Source organism: Hypanus sabinus, chromosome 23 (genome assembly GCF_030144855.1).
Source record: "Hypanus sabinus isolate sHypSab1 chromosome 23, sHypSab1.hap1, whole genome shotgun sequence".
In the NCBI taxonomy this organism is placed as follows: domain Eukaryota; kingdom Metazoa; phylum Chordata; class Chondrichthyes; order Myliobatiformes; family Dasyatidae; genus Hypanus; species Hypanus sabinus.
In genome coordinates this window covers 8,790,477-8,807,347 of record NC_082728.1, presented here as the reverse complement: position 1 = coordinate 8,807,347, position 16,871 = coordinate 8,790,477, and the positions used below count along the sequence as shown (strand labels likewise).

At 37.9% G+C, this 16,871-nt stretch overlaps 1 protein-coding gene across 15 annotated transcripts in view; it reads right to left on the bottom strand.

Moving 5' to 3' along the window:
- Positions 1–16,871, bottom strand: part of bptf (bromodomain PHD finger transcription factor) — a 170,496-nt gene that overhangs the window by 41,782 nt on the left and 111,843 nt on the right. For 11 of the 15 annotated variants that reach the window (XM_059948291.1, XM_059948300.1, XM_059948295.1 and 8 more), the window contains 5 exons: positions 16,511–16,635; positions 13,224–13,352; positions 10,768–10,918; positions 8,297–8,420; positions 4,882–5,134 (listed from right to left, as the gene is read on the bottom strand). In XM_059948291.1, coding sequence (XP_059804274.1) covers positions 4,882–5,134; positions 8,297–8,420; positions 10,768–10,918; positions 13,224–13,352; positions 16,511–16,635 — 782 coding nt within the window. The remainder of the gene's footprint in view (positions 1–4,881; positions 5,135–8,296; positions 8,421–10,767; positions 10,919–13,223; positions 13,353–16,510; positions 16,636–16,871) is intronic. The other 4 variants (XM_059948298.1, XM_059948306.1, XM_059948302.1 and 1 more) reach the window with 1 other exon arrangement.

Genomic DNA, 16,871 nt, shown 5'->3' with positions numbered 1-16,871 from the left:
AATAATCCTGAGTATGCAAACTTGAATAAAAGATACATTTTTTCCTTTTGATTTAAAAAATAACCCTATGTACAATTGAGTCATATAATGATGTGAAGTTATTAAACCCACTTGTGAATGATTAGCATCACTGCCTACATAATTAAAATATGTTAAATATATTAAAACTATTTAAATATACAGTATCCACTTTCACAAAAATAATACTTTTTTTAATTTCAGGATTTTCATTTAATTTTTTCCAAGTTGTTTCATTCCCCAACTGATGCCAATGTATATGTCACAGTTCAGCAACCCTTGATGAACACAAAGCTGGCTTTATGTTCTTCCCAGTAGAAAACACTGATTTGAAACACTGCCCAATTCCACCCACCCCCCCCACAAGTCCTGTAATAGATGTATAATGATGTGCAGCAATAAGGACAAAGCAATAATGAACATCTAATCATCCAATGCCCTATTCACGTTTTGAGACATCTGGGCCTGATTCCAAATACTGTAACCTATTTGCCAAGTCATAGATAAAAATAGGCAATTTGTTTTTTTTTGTTCAACTATGCGCACTAAGTACATTTCACAAATTGGTTGGTGAAGCTGCCTGATCCAGCAACATGAAGGTATAAAACCAATGAGCCAACATTTGTTCATAGAGAGGCTGTAATATTAAAGGAACTGCCTCCAAAAAGGTCTGGCAATCTGTGGTAAGGACCTCTTCTTTCTGTTCTCAGCTTCTGTCAGGCATCAACTCAATTATTGTACATCCCCAGATCTCTGCCGCCTGACATGTCAGTCAACTAGCTGAGCAGTAAATCTATAAAGAATCCACAGACCAGGATACCATCCTGAAGCAAAACAGCCAATACTTTTCATCGCATCTTGCAAGTAAGGTTGGGGAAAACACCTTTAAGGTAGAAGTTGATAGAAATATTTAAAAAAATAATTCCTTAAATTTTAAAACATTCAGATGAAGCAAGAGCCAAGATATACAAATAAAATTGGTCTACGATAGGGCCACATACCCTGCTGAGCAATGATTAAGGCTCAATGCACCCTTAAAATTTACTCTGTTCCCATGCAAGATACAATTTTTGGATTTTTTAATCCAGGACTATTTTACAAATAAACAGTTTTTTTATGAACTAGCCCTTGTCAGTTCAAGATTTCATTTAATTCAATTGAAGAAAGTTACAAAGACGGTGACTGTAAGGGCCTGCCATTTTTTTGACAGCAACTCTCCTTTTATCGGCAGCAATTTTAAAAAGGGCATTACTCTGGACCATCAGAAAATTATTTCTGACATCATCACTAATCTCGTCAATGGAGAACTCCCTTCCACTGCCACCAAACTCATAGCTCTCTTAACCCACACTGCTCATTTCCACTGTACCTCCCACCCAAGATCCACAAACCTGACTCTCTGTGTAGGCCCACTATCTCTGCCTGTTCCTGCCTCACTGAACTCATGTCTGCATATCTAAATTCCATTCTATCCTCCTTGGTTCAGTCTCTTGTCACCTACATCTGCGAGACTCTCAATCTCCTCATTAACTTTCAGTTCAACCACCTTATTTTCACCATGGTTATCATCATGATCACCATGATCCACCATCAAGAAGGCCTTAAAGCACTGTTTCTTTCTCATTAAAAGACCCAGCCAGTTTCCCTCCACCTCCACCCTCCACGGTTTGGCCGACCTGGTCGTCTCTCTCACCAATTTTTCCTTCAGCTCCTCCCACTTTCTCCAAACTCAAGAGGTAGCCATGGGCACCTGTAAGGATCCCATTGGCTATGTAGAACAGTCCACATTCCAAGCCTTCCCTGGTAATGCTCGCTTATCCCCACAACTATCTTCACATTTTACTGTGTCATTTTCTAAACTTAAAAATATATTGAAATGGGATTTTGGAGCTAATCTACAAAAGCATGTGCATCATGTCAAATTGAAAGAAAAAATGCAAAACCTGTCGACAATTTACTAAATATTAAAAATCAAAACCGAGATTGAAAAGTAACCATCCCCTTTGTAATTACTATGCTTTCTAGCATCTGCAGATTTTCTTGTCTTTATGCATCATTGCTGCTCAGATTTCCCAGGGTTGAGTGAAGTCATCTTACCAAATCACCCAATTTGTTGATGTAGAAAATTGGAGGATCACTTGTTTTCAATAAATTCATAAGAATACTCCATCTATAAGGTCCAACAGTATGGCAGATATTCAACAAACCAAATCAAAATGAAGACAAAAGAGCATTCAAGACAAGTCAAGGAAATAATAAAAGAGAAGCACAAATCTGGGAAAGGGTACAAGATCATCTCAAAGGCACTGAACATACCTCGGAGCTCAGTGCAGTCCATCATGAAAAAGTGAAAAAAAAATTTAAACCACAACCACAATGTTGAGTCAAGCCGCCCCTCTAAACTTAGTCGCCAGAGAAGTACGGCGCTTGTAAGACAGGCTACTGTGACGCCAAGTCACAGAGTGATCTGCTAAAGCCCATGGCTGCAAATGGTATATGGAGGAATTTAAGGTGAGAGGTTGTATGGGAGGCAGGATTTGAGGGTCGGCACAACCTTGTGGGCCGAAGGGCCTGTAATGTGCTGTACTGTTCTATGTTTTAAATGGAGATAAAGTTCATGGCTCCACATACTGAAGACCTTGCACAAACAAAAAGAGTATTTATGGAAGAGGCAAGGTAGAAGTTCTGGCTTAAAAAACCCATAAACTTGCGCGTAAAGCATTACTAAGAAGATACTGTAAAGATACGGAAGAAGTCTTTGGTCAGATGAGACTAAAGTGGAACTTTGAGTGGCGTAAATCTAATACTGTGCATCAGCCAGGTAACATCATCCTTACTGTAAAGTAGTGAGGTAGTATCATGCTGTATGGATGCCCTTCAGCAGCAAGGATTGGAAACGTTTGATGAGATTGATGAGATCAATGCTGATAAATACAGAAATCTTGGTTAGCAGGTTTTTATCCAAGGAAGCTTACACTGGGGAGCAAGTTTGTCTTTTAGCAAGACAACAGTCCTTAGCACATTGCCAGAGCAACCATGGAGTGCCTTCAAATAAAGGAAATTGATCTTCTTGAGTGGCTCAGTCAGTCTTGACCATTGGTTGGGGGCTGAATACTTTCACAAGGCACTGCACGTTGATGACTGCACTGGGGTTGCTTCATACATCCATGCTGAGTTTGTCAATTTCATAAACTGCCTCCAACTTCCACCCTGCCCTTAAATTCACTTGGTCCATTTCTGAGACCTCTTTCCCCTTTCTTGATCTGTCTCCATCTCTGGAGACAAACTGTCCACTGATATCATTATAAACCTACAGATTCTACTTTTTCCCACTGGGTCTCCTGTAAAAATGCTATTCTCTTTCCTCAGTTCCTTTACCTCCATTGAATATGATCTCAGGGCTGTCTTCCTTTCCAGGACATCAGAGACGTCCTTATTTTTCCAAAGATTTGGGGTTCCCTTCCTCCACCACTGATGTTGCCCTCACCCACATCTCTATTTCCTGGACCCCATCTTCCAGCTGCCTTAATTGGGATAGAGTTCCTCTTGTCTGCCCGATCATTCCATGATTCACTGCATTCAACACATCGTTCTCTGCAACTTTGGCCACCTTCAACTGGATCCCTACCACCAAAAACATCTTTACCTATGCACCTTAACTCTTTGCTTTCTAGAGGGATTGCTCCCTCATGATTCTCTTGTCCATTTGTTCCTCTCCACTAATTTCCCTCCTGGCACATATCCCTGAAAGCAACAAAAACCCTACACCTGCCCATTCACCTCCTTCCTTATCAAGGTCCCAAACAGTCCTTCTAGGTGAGGTAACACTTCACCTGCAAACCCGTTGGGGTTGTCTATTGTATCCAATGCTAATGATGTGGCTTCCTCAACACTGGCAAGACCCGACATAAATTGGGGACCACTTTGATGAGAACCTTTGCTCCATCCTCCAAAAGCAGAATTTCCTGGTGGCCAACTATTTTAATTCCTATCTCTGTTCCCATTTTGACATGTCAATCCATGGCCTCCTCTTTTGTCACGACGAGGCCATTCTCAAGACAGAAGAGCAACACCTCATTATCTGTCTCCGTAGCGTCCAGCCTGATAGCATGCACATTGGTTTCTCCTTCCAGTAATTTTTCCCCATCATCCTTCCCTCTTCTTTTATTCACCATTCTGGCATCTTATCTCTTCTCCTCACCTGGTGCCTCTCCTTCTTCCCTTTCTCTCATGGTCCACTCTCTTCTATCAGAATCCTTCCTCTCCAGCCCTTTACTTTTCCCACCCACCTGGCTTCAACTATCACCTTCTAGCTATCCTCCTTCCCCTCCCAACTTTTTATTCTGGCACATTCCCTCTTCTGTTACAGTCCTAAAGAGGTATCTCGGCCCAAAACGTCAACTGTTTATTCATTTTCATGGATGCTGCATAACCTGCTGAGTTCCTCCAGCATTCTGTGAATGTTGTTTTGGATTTCTATGCTAATATGTTAACTTGCAGAAAAAAAGTTGTTAACTATATAATGTTGCCTTGACAAACTCCTAGATTTCACCATTACTTTATACAAAACAATTGGACTAACATCTAAAAATACAAAGTTAAAATTTTTCAAATGAACTGAATCTGAACTGGTATCAATTTAGCTCTCAATTCAGATATTTGTTTGACTCACTACTTTGATAAAGTCATTAACAACAAAAACTTTAACTGATCTTGCTCTCCATTTTTCTGGATAAGAACACGTATCTGTGATATGTGCTTGCTTGACGACACTGAAAATGAAACCTAGCTGTGCATTAAATCACATTCCATTGTCACTCACTCTCACAAATACTAAGATGCTGTATCCATCAAGTAACGAACCTGATCCAGTCTGGCCTTGCTTGATCCAGGTAGCAAAACTCTGCTGAAAATTCTTGTTTGGCTGAAATGTTACAGTAGTTGGTGAACCCACTTTAGTGGTAAATACCACTTTTGTTCCTGGGGAGACCTGCCCTGCCAAGGAGCCTACCACTAACTTTTGAGGAGTGGCAATAGTGGTAGCAGTACTGTTGGTTGTAGAGGCAGAAGCAGCAGAATTAGGCGTGGCAGATAGCTTTTGCTGCTCAAGTCGTTTCTGTTGAGGTATAACAAAAATATTAAAAGTTTTCCATTGAGAATCAAAAATATCTTCACAATATAAAAATAAAACACTTGATTGCTAATATTCCAGTCTTCAGATCTACAAGGAGACAATTCCTTGCTGTTATTCTCTTCCTCTACCCCCTGCACAAAAATTAATCTTATTTACAGATATAAAGTGTACAATATTCAAATTCATTATCAATACACCACATCAATTAGAGCAGGCATTAAGAAAATAATCAAACAAACTTAATGGGTAAATGAAACTTAAATAAACAAGTTAAATGTACTTTGCCGGATCAGAGACAATAATAATTTCCATATCATAAACTTTGAAATTTTGGCTTCAATTAATCTGAAGCCTTCACAGTTCCTTAAAATATATCTGTTTAACTGATTTCACATTTTAATATGTAGTATGATTTTTCTTTAAAAAGTACAATCACTGAAAAAAGTTACTCAAAAGATAAAAGTATTCTTTAATTTTAAAAGGCGTTAAAATTCAAAGCCATAGGTAGAGAAGCCACATCAACATTTGATAACTGGCCAGGAGCATGCAATGAAATACTGCAACTGATTTTCCCCTTCCGAAAAAGGATTCAGCTATTTTGCAGCTAAAATAATAAAGTATTTCAGTGGACAGCGTAACTGGGGTGATAATAGGTTATCAGTGCCAGAGTTATGCAAATAGGTATGAAAATCAGCCATTTTTATTCTGATTAAATTCAATCAAACTTAGCAATAAGTATTCACCCTCACATAATATTCACAAAGTACAATTAATTCTCTTTAAAATTCAGCAAGATTAAAAACCAATTGTCACTTCATTACAAAAGATGCTTAACTACAAACTGGTAGATGAAAAATATACAGATTAAAATATAATAAATTTACTTCAGGAGTACCAAATCTATAAGTTACAATGAACAGGCTTTGTGCAAAATGTCACTGATAAACAGTTAAAAAGCTTAAGTAAATGCATATCACCTAAATTATTCAACACATTAAATATATTTAAATATATTAAATATATTATATTATATATTAAATATATTAATTTACAGTCAAGTCTTTTCATGGAACTGATGTTTTGAACAAATCAACACTTTAGAAATATTACAAAATTGATCAAGCTTCCTTTCAATTGGATCTTTTCAGAAAAGTCACTCAGGAAAAATCAACTAATACAGACAGAAGGATTGTCATGTGAGGTACTTGTGCAGAAATGCATTTTCAAAGAATGAATTATCTCATCAGTTTCCCATTTCACCCAACGGACTGGAGAATGAGCTGTAACTAGGCATTGAGGAAATGCTCCCTTTTCTATCTGCTGGCACTTTAACTCATGGTTAAGAGGACAGAAATACAGACCATTACTTTGTCCATTCCATTAGCCCTAACTATGTACAAGTTGGGGGTCTAAAACAAACATTTCTGAATCCCTTACTAGGATTCAAACTTTATTCACTGAAGCTCTTGCCTGGTATCAAATTCATTCCACAGAAATAATAAAATTCAATCCTGCACCAAACCTAAGTTCACCAACTGTCAGAAGTTACTTCCATATACTGCTTTTAATTGGGGGGGGGGGAGGAGGGGGGGAATAGATATCATAAGCTATTATAAAAATTGTCCTCTGGGTCTTGGCCTGTAACTTGTCCAGTAATGTTACCTGAAGTATGCTTCCAAGTAATTTGTTTAATACATCCGCCAGCTCTATTACCATCTCTAAGTGGAGGGGTGAAGAATTTTCATCTGTTTCTTCCTTCCTATTATATTCTTTCTACCAAAATAGATCCTGATCAAGAAAAAGATACCCTTTTTTCCCCATCGTGGCCTCATGCAAGTCCTTTAAAAGATTTGGTTTAACCTCATTCATTCCAAAGAAAACAATCACAAGCAATTCAATCATGGTGAAAAATTTCCAGCTCCAGAAACATATTTAAACTCCAAGTACTCTCTATTTTGCAAGAACAGCTTTCCTAAATAAACATTATTTAAAATCAACATTCTGAAATAATACATTTAAATTATCATAGTATTAAGAGGCTATCACCCTTATTTAGTAAATGGTTTTGAGACCAATGATGCAATTCACAAAGAAATGTAAACGTTACTGCTGGAGAACAAGCAAGACTTCTACCTTTCCTGTGAAAAAGTTTATATTTCATTTCAAAAAACACACTAGAATTTGACATAAGTTCATTTATAACTAACAATGCTAAATAAGCTACTGCAAAAATCTTCTTTATGCCTTAGAAGGAAATGTTTGTTTTTAACGACTGATTAAAAAATGGTTCCAACATGAGTAAAGCTAATAAATAATTTAAGTACTTTAACACTTTTCTACATAACCACAGAACTACACATGAAAAACTTTGAAATAGTTGCCTTAGAGAATGTGTTGGGCAATGACTAACCGACCGGACATTTTTTAAAATCATTACTTTGTGCAAGGTATCTTGAACAATGGTGACAAAAGCATGCAAATGCGTGTCAATATCTTCATAGCAATGTCCTTTCTTATCACATATCCATGCTTCTTCAGTCACCTACAATTTGATTAAGACACACAGCAGCAACTTTATTAGGTACACGTGTACACTTGCTCTTTAATACAAATATCTAATTGACCAATTATGTGAAGCAACTCAATGCATAAAAGCATACAGGCCTGGTCAAGAGGTTCAGTTCTTCAGATCAAACATCAGAATGGGGAAGAACTGTGATATATGTGACTTTGACCAATGATTGTTGGTGCCAGACAGGGCAGTTTGAGTATCAAAGAAACTGCCGATCCCACAGGATTTTCACATAAAACAATCTCGAGAGTTTACAGAGACTGGTGCAAAAACAAAAAAAAATTCCAGTGAATGGAAACTCTGGGAGTTCGGAGAGGAATGGTCAGATTGGTTCAAGCTGATAGGAAGGCGACAGTGACTGAAATAACTACGCTTCACAACTGTGGTGTGCAGGAGAGCATCTCTGAATGTACAACATGTCAAAACTTGAAGTGGATGGGCTACAGCAGTAGAAGACACCACTGGGTTCTTCTCATGTACCTAATGAAATAGCCACTGAGTGCATATTCCTTAAGTTGATAAATAATGCAACTTATTGACAGGTGGGATAAGGAAATTTTATGCCTTCCCACCTGCTGAGCAGCCAAGCGCTGCTGTTTAAGCTGGGCCTCCAGTTGGGCCTTGAACTCTTCGGACTTCTTCTGCTCACTAACCTTTGCTTGCTGTTCAGCAGCCTGTGCCTTCTCCTTTTCCACCCTAAAACAGACAGGTATATGATCAAACACGTTCATTAAGAAATTATTGCTATCATACAAGGAACTTGGCCAAATGCTATTTTACTACAATATACTCAATAGAATTTTCATTGTTCATGTTTCACATAAAAAATAACATTCATGAGTGAGAGATGGGCTAGTTCCAAATTTGGATTATTATCCTCTGATCTCTAAAGGTTGAATCCAATCAGATTGTTGGTGCTGGAGAGTGGAACCCTTTGGTTGTGGTTCTCTGGTGACAGTACAAGCATTGAGCAAAACAAATTCTTCATCTTTCTGATAGTTGCCATGCTGTGGTGAGTGACACTGCAGTTGGTGCAGTTTTGTGATTACCAGAAAATGGATCAAGACCTCAATTCCTTTCATGGGTGGGGGGGGGGGGGTTTAGAAAATAGCAAACAGAGGGCAATAGACTTCCACATCATCTAGGCTGGGTTTGCACTGAGTACTGAAGTGAAAGGCCTGAGAGCAATGTACTTGTGTACTCAGTTCCATTAGTTCATTGTTGGTTTCAAGCCCACAGCCCAGCACAAACATTTGTGCATATTCCAAAAATGACTACAAGAAATGAGGGAATTGAAGAAATTCCACCAATATCTTTTATTTGCAAGGATTAGAGGAAGCTCTCTTCTACATTCAAAGTCATACGACATAGGAGCAGAATTAGGCCATTCAGTTCATCGAGTCTGCTTTGCCAATCCAACATGGCTGTTTATTTTCCCTCTCAACCCATTCTCCTGCTTTTTCCCCATAAACTTTGATACCCTGACTAATCAAGAACCTATCAACCTCTACTTTAAATATACCTAATGACTTGGCTGTCTGTGGTTATGAATTCCACAGATTCACCATCCTCTGGCTTAATACATTCCTCATCTGTTCTAAAGGGACATCCTTTAATTCTAAGCCTGTACTCTCTGGGCCTGGACTTTCCCACTCTTGGAAACATCCTCACCACATCCACTCTATCTAGCCTTTCCAATATTCAATTGTTTTAATGAGAGTCTCCCCCCCTCCCCCCACCAATTCTTCAGAACTCCAGCAAATAAAGGCCCAGAGCCATCAAATGCTCCTCATATTTTAATCCCTTCATCCCTTCAATGAGCTCTTTTCTTGTTAAGCAGCCTCATGTGCAGCACTTATCAAGTTTTCGAAAATTCAATTTCACTGACTCTTCTTGATCTACCTGCTTGTTATTTCCTCAAAGGATTCCAACAGATTTTCAGGCAAAATTTACCCTTTGGAAAATCACACTAACTTTGGCTTATTTTTTCAGGTGCCTTCAAGTACCCCAAAACCTTTAACTTAATATGGATTGCAACATCTTCCTAACCACTGAAGTCAGGCAAACTGGCATATAATTTCCTTTTTTTCTGCCTCCCTTAAAGAGTGGAGTGATATTTGCAATTTTCTAGTTGTCCCCAACCGTTCCAGAATCTAGTGATTCTTGAAAGATCACTACCAATGCCTCCTCCACAATCTCTTCAGCCTGTTCTTTCAAAACTCTGGGGTGTGGTCTATCTGATCCAGGTGACTTGTTTACCTTCAGACCTTTCAGCTCCAAAGCTCCTTCTCCTTAGTAACAGCAACAACATTAGTGTCTGCTCCCTGATAGTCTCGAATTTCTGGCATATCATTTGCCTATGATAACTCGATAATGCAAAATTAATAATTACTTCATCCCAACTCAGGCATCCATAAGTGGAAGAAATAAAACCCCAACAAAAAAAAATTGTTTGTAGATTACAACTTGCAGAGTAAGTTTACATCCCTATGGATTGTTATTTATTACTTTTCCAGTTTACCTACATACATCTTTTGTCTGAATGTGGCCATTTTCTTTAAAAGAAAATCACAACTTCTTTTTCACATACTTTTTAATGGGAACATAATAAAAAGCAGGACTTAAGTCATCACATACTACCCTGAAGTTTATTTTATTGGTTACATTCAGCAAAATCCAAAGTAATGTGATATCTTATAAGCCTCCCAACAAGTGGTTCTCCCCAGGTTAGGGCAGCGTTCCATGCCTGTCAACAGTTCAAAACCCAGACAGTTTACAAGTTGGAAGTACAGCTGGGAACTATGTTCTCACATGACAGAAGATTCCTGCAGTCCTGCAGCAGCCAGCAAGTCCGTCCTAATGACCCAAACGTGCAATCACATGCACAGGCTGTTCATAAGTCAATTGTTAGTAAATTGAAGAGGACCTGAATGAAGATTAGTAAATTTGAGGCAAAATGAAGATAGGTTCTGATTTACTGGAGATCTTTGTGGTACTAACATTGAACAATACTTTTCATCAAATAAAACCAAATCTGTTCTACCTCTCTGCAAAACTGCGGATTTCCCACAAATCCAGTTCTTCCTCTGGGACCCAGGTCTCAATTATAACTGGACCAGTCTGTTTTGGGGCCTCAAATTTCTTTGGTCGTAAAGCACTAGACCGAAGACCTTTCCTCTGTGGTGTTGGAGTTTCTTTAAAATGGGCAAGGAATGGAGAAAGAAATAAAAATAATTAACACATTAACCCATAAGTTTTGATAATACCTTTTACAACTTCCTACTCTTTAATATCACGTTTCCTTATTTCTTGGCTGTATTTTGCATCTTAAAACAAGGCAACAATACTTGTCCATGAACATGTCTTGTCTTTAAATTAGATAAACATTTATCTTTATTCCCATATCCAAAACTTTGAGAGAGTAAGGATTTTCATCTACGGACCTCAGTAAGAGCAACCAAAATGCAGCAAATAAAGACTGCAAAGGTTTTTGTATCAAACGTGATTCAAAATTTGGCCCTAATAAGCATGCTACTCCTGCAGCATACTGTTGACCAGACTATGTTAGTCTATGGTGTAGGTGCACTTGTTATTTTGCAGTGCTCCAGAAATTAATTAGTATCATTACAAAAAGCCTGGAAACTGTGGGTTGGTAAGCCTTGTATCAGTGCTAAGGAACCTGAAGAAGATTCTGAGGTGTACGATTTATGGACAAGGATATTAGATGACTTTAGTATGGTTTGATCATATCCCACAGACCTGACTGAATGCTTGAGGCAGAGGATAGTGGTGGATAGGTATATTTCTGGCTGGATGTTTTTTTTATAAGTGTATTTCAAGGATGTTATGTATTAGTAAGGGTTAGTAAGTTGTGAACATGCTACTTTGGTGCCAAGAGCATAGCAACACTTGGGGGCTGCCCCCAGCAAATATTCAGACTGAGTTGGTCATTGATGCAAACTGCATATTTCACTATGCTTTGATGTACATGTGACAAACAAAATTAAGCTTTAAATATCTTTAATCTTCAGTGGTGTACCACAGGGATCAGTGCAAGCTGTAGGGTACCAGAAATGGGATGTCATGCTGCAGTAATACAAAACAATGACTAGATAACACTTGAAGTAATGTATTCTGTTTTGGTTGCTATGTTACAGGTTGGACATATGGTCTCTGTAATTTTAAGGAGACTGAATAGGCTGAGTTTATTCACTATGGAGGACTGAATTCATACAGATCTATAAAATTATGAGGGTCATATATAGGAGAAATAGAATAAATTTCCCAGGGCAGAGGAATCTACAAATAGGGGGCACAGGTTTAAGATGAAACCATGGTCCAAGTTTATTCACATAGAGGGTGGCAAATTCTCGGGGGAGATTTTGGAGGCAGGTACAGAGATCTGGGTCTAAGGCTGGCCAATTAAGATTAACATGGACAAGGTGGTCCAAAGAGCCTCTTTTCCGAGCTGTATGAAAAGGATACAAATGACTGAGATAACTTTTTTGAAATAATAAGCATAGCAGAAGGAAATCCAAATCTTCATGCCAGACTCATAAGTCATGATAGCAACAGTCACTGGACTAAGTCTTTGTACAGAACTACAAAAACATTTAATGAAAAGGCAATTGTATTAAGTTTGAAAGGTATGGTGCAGTAACCATCACAGAGAACAGGATAGAATCAGCATATAAAGGTTTGTAATTTTAAATAACTACTGGACAAGGTATACAAGAAAGTGCACAGATTGGTTGAGGAAAGGGAAAACAACTCTGATGAAATACAACCTACAATAAAAAACCAGGAATGTTAAACTGAGCGAAAATAAAATGAGTTCAACTAAAGAAGAGACAAGTCTCCAGCAACTTGTATGGTAATACAGAGTAAAAGCAAAGGACAGCAGGTGATGTCTGGGTGAAGTGGGAGATTCTAATTATTTTTCCTTACACTAATTAGGAGACATCTATATATATATATAAGTTATCTTATGTATTTATATTCATTGTATTTTTACTATTATAATTGTATCCTTTATCTGATTGTGTTTTTCATGTGCTGCATTGGATCAGGAGTAACAATCATTTTGTTCTCCTTTACTCTTGTGCACTGGAAATGACATTAAACATTTTGAATCTTGAGAAACACAATAGCTCAAGTAGCAGAACTAAAGTAAGAAAAGAAAAAAATATTGTCGCAGCTTTTTTTTAAAGAAAACTCACATTGTAGAACTGAAAAAAAAAACTGCTTCTAATAAAGATTCTGGACTAAACAAATAACCAGTCTGGTACTGAAGAAGCACCATCAACTTCACGTTTATAACATGACGATGCTAACATTAGGTTTGAGGAAGTAGTAAAATACGTGTTAGTCGAAGTTTTATATTTAAATAAAGCTAATAATCAAAAGAATTAGAAATGATATATTATACTAAAATTTAAAAAAAGTAAGAGGCTGAAAATGCTATATTCAATTTGAAAACATTCACAAGATGAGCTATACCTTTAGGGGTTTCAGGTACACCAATGGGACATATAATTTTCCGAATACAGTATTCAGAACGGATTCCGTATGGTCCAACATCTCTGCGTTTGATAATCTCAGTAGTGGTAATATCAGTTTCTGTAGTCTCTGTAAGATGTGTGAATTCATAATTGTATTTTTAATGTTGGATGGTCATCTTAAGTAAATATCAAGAGTCACCACTTAAAATTCTACCAAGTAAAATTATACAATAAAAATATTTTCTGTACTGCATTTATTCTTCTGTGGAAGTTAGCCTAAAAGTCAAAAGTTACTCAAGTAACACGGATATTAATTTCAGTGACCTTTCTGCTTTTAACTTTGCACTTGGGGTTCAGCTTAACGGGCAAAGCCTCAGATTAAAACCCTTTATTATTTCGACCTGGACAATAAACATTGCTATGCCCTGGATCATGAACTTTTAGACATTCGTATGTACATGCATATTGGCAAGCTCATATGCACATTCTTATTGCCAAGTGCAATATCTCAATCTCCAGGAGTTTCATCTTCTCCATCTACAAGCCAGGAATGCCAGGGATACATATAGCAGATTACTTACTGCCCTATTTTTGATACATTAATGTAATGCAGTTGTCAGACTGACTAATAGTTTCAACTTGCACGTTTTGCCTTGTGGTGTATTTAATCACCAAGGCACCTTATGAAAAATGCCATATTTCCCTTACAACACCGGAGAAGGTTATTCATTTCACCTTTGAATTTATTTAAATTTTACATCCGTCCTGCAACATGAGGGAGTAAAAACCTTTGTGTTATGACTCCACTGCAATGTACACGTATATGAATTTATAAGTCTAACGGCTCATAGAATGAAGCTGTCCTGCAGCCTGTTGTTCCTGGCTTTAATGCTGTGGTACTGTCTGCCAGTCGGAAGAAGCTGAAACAATTTATGGTTCGGATGACTGGTGTCCCCATTGACCTTCCAGGCCTGCTGTAAACATCCTCAATGGAGGGGACTCAGGACACAATGCTGCGGGCACCTGTGTTGAATCAGAAGGGCAGAGGTGAGGGAGCTCATCCTTACCACCTCTCAGCCATCTGATACGAAGTCTAGGATCCAGCTGCATAAAGCAAGGTGTAGGCTGAGGCCTCTGAGTTTCCTGTCAAATCTGGAGGGAATTATGGTGTTGAATGCTAAACTGTAGTCCAGGAACAGCATTCTAACATATGCATCCCTCAACTCCAGGTGAGTGAGGACAGTGTGTAGTGCTGTGGCTATGACGTCATCGGTAGACTGGTACTGTCAGTAGGCAAATTGTAGGTGGACCAGTGTGGGTGGTAGCATGCTGCAGATATAGTCTTTAACCAGCCTCTCAAAGCATTTGCTTATTATTGAGGTGAGTGCAACAGGGCACTAATCATTTAGGCATGTTACCTTGGTTTTCTTATGTACAGGGACAATGATGGACAATTTGAAACAAGAGGGCACTATGCATTGGGAGAGGGAGAGATTAAAAACGTCTGCAAACACACCAGCCAATATTGGCTCTCAGAGAAATCCCATTTCCTAACCTATTTCTCTGCAATCAATTCTCTCTCATTTGCTCAATCAATTTTCTCAGTTCACCTATCATCCATCCACACTTGGGATAAATTACTAATTAATCTTCTGACCAGTGCATCTTTGGGATGTAGGAGGAAACTGAAGGACCTGAAAGTAGTTCACACGGTCACAGGAAAAATATGCAAGCTCCCCAAAGATGGCAGCCGGTAGCCAGGATTGAACCCAAATCACTGGAGATGTAGAGCACCAGCACTACCCACTGCACCAGATTGCCTTAAATGAACACCATGCAGCGTGTACCATGCAACATTTTTTAAGGTTTTGAGTACATGGATTCTAGTTAACTGGGACCAAAATTGGGCCTAAAGGACCAGTACATTTTGGCCCAATTAAGTGGCTGCCACAATTAGCGTAAGTTTTATGGAAATAATTAAAAAAGACAAACTACTATTTAACTGAGTAAGAAGTTATGTATTTAAATGAAATACAGAACAAATTAGAACATTACCAATATTACTACAGTGCTATAAAACTGTATTAGTTCCTAATAGTAATTGACAAAACTACACTGCCTTGTTCTTTTGATTGTCTGTAAATGAATAAAATCAGTGCATATATTTTGTACAGATAATGGATGCCTTCATACAATTTTCGACAATTGCATCCTCCAAATCTTTATTTTGTTTGGAACACTCAAGATGATTGTCCATACCTTCAAATTTTTCAACAACTGCCAGTGAAATAAATTACTGCTTTTTGAATACAAGCACATGCAACTGACACTATTTATAAACTGCTGGCTCTAAGTATGGTGTAACTTCTCATGGCCACACAAGTACAGTCATCTGACTCTAGTTAGAAACTGTTAGGCAATAGTCTCCAGCCCCAATTAAGTGGCATGGTGTCGCAAATAAGCAAAGGGAATCCTGGCTATTTTCTCTATTAGTTTTTATTCTTTCTAAGTTGTCCCAAATAAGTGGCTGTCCTGATTAACCGATGGTCTAATTAAATGGGAATCCACTGTATTTCAGTTTTCAAAGTTTACACTACATACCTTCCGATGTGCAGAATTGAAACAAAAGTGATTATATGTTTTTACCACAATCAACAAAGGAATCACTTTGTCATAATGCTGACACCTGCTCCGTCAAGTGTGCATGTAAATCATAGTATTCCACGACTCAAAGCTCTTCCCTGGTCATAAAAGTCACCTTCCTTTCATAATAGCAACAAGCAATAATTAAAAAACTTTAAATTCTAAAACTTTAAATAACAACAAAGACATAGCTTATAAAATGCAATGTTGATAATTCTGATCAATTCAAGGGATGTAATTTTGAAAGGAAATAGATACCCAAGTTGTTAAATATTATTGCAAAGGGGTGCAAAATTTCCCTCTAATATCCTCATAGAAGTTATTCTGTGTACACAGAATTCCAGATTGTTTTACCCTCTAAAAACTTTGATGACATAATATTCCATTGTTTAAATGAGTAATTTTTCTTCACATATGCCTGTGTACTAAAAAGCTGTTATGTAAATACAAGAGTTCTCTGAGGATTTTGAAACGAAACCAGTCAACATGTATATAATGGAAATATATGATGCACTGCAAACCATAAACTTCACACAACCTTTTATTTTGTGGTATCTATAACCTGAACAATTGCAAACACTCAACATCGTACTTCATACCACATTTAAGTTGTGGCCACAGATGGTTTAGTGCTACCCTTACCTGTGCGTGCAGTGCTGACACCTGCTGGTGGTTTAACTGCCATGTCATCCCATCGCAAGCACGCCCACAATAACCGCAGCATAAGACTGACACCTGCTAAGGATTTCACAGTTTGCAGTCGATACCTGGGCAAAAATATAAGACACCACTAATTCAAAGCAATGACAACATTTATGGAGAATCTAAAGATTAAGTTACAAAATATTTAATTTAGACCTTAAATATCATACCACCGAAGTAACTATCTGTCAAGTGTGCTATTTGGATGTTCATTTCAACAGGCATTATATCAGAATCAGATTTAATATCACTGTCGTAAGTCGTGAAACTTCACAGCAGCAGTACAAAGAAATACATCATA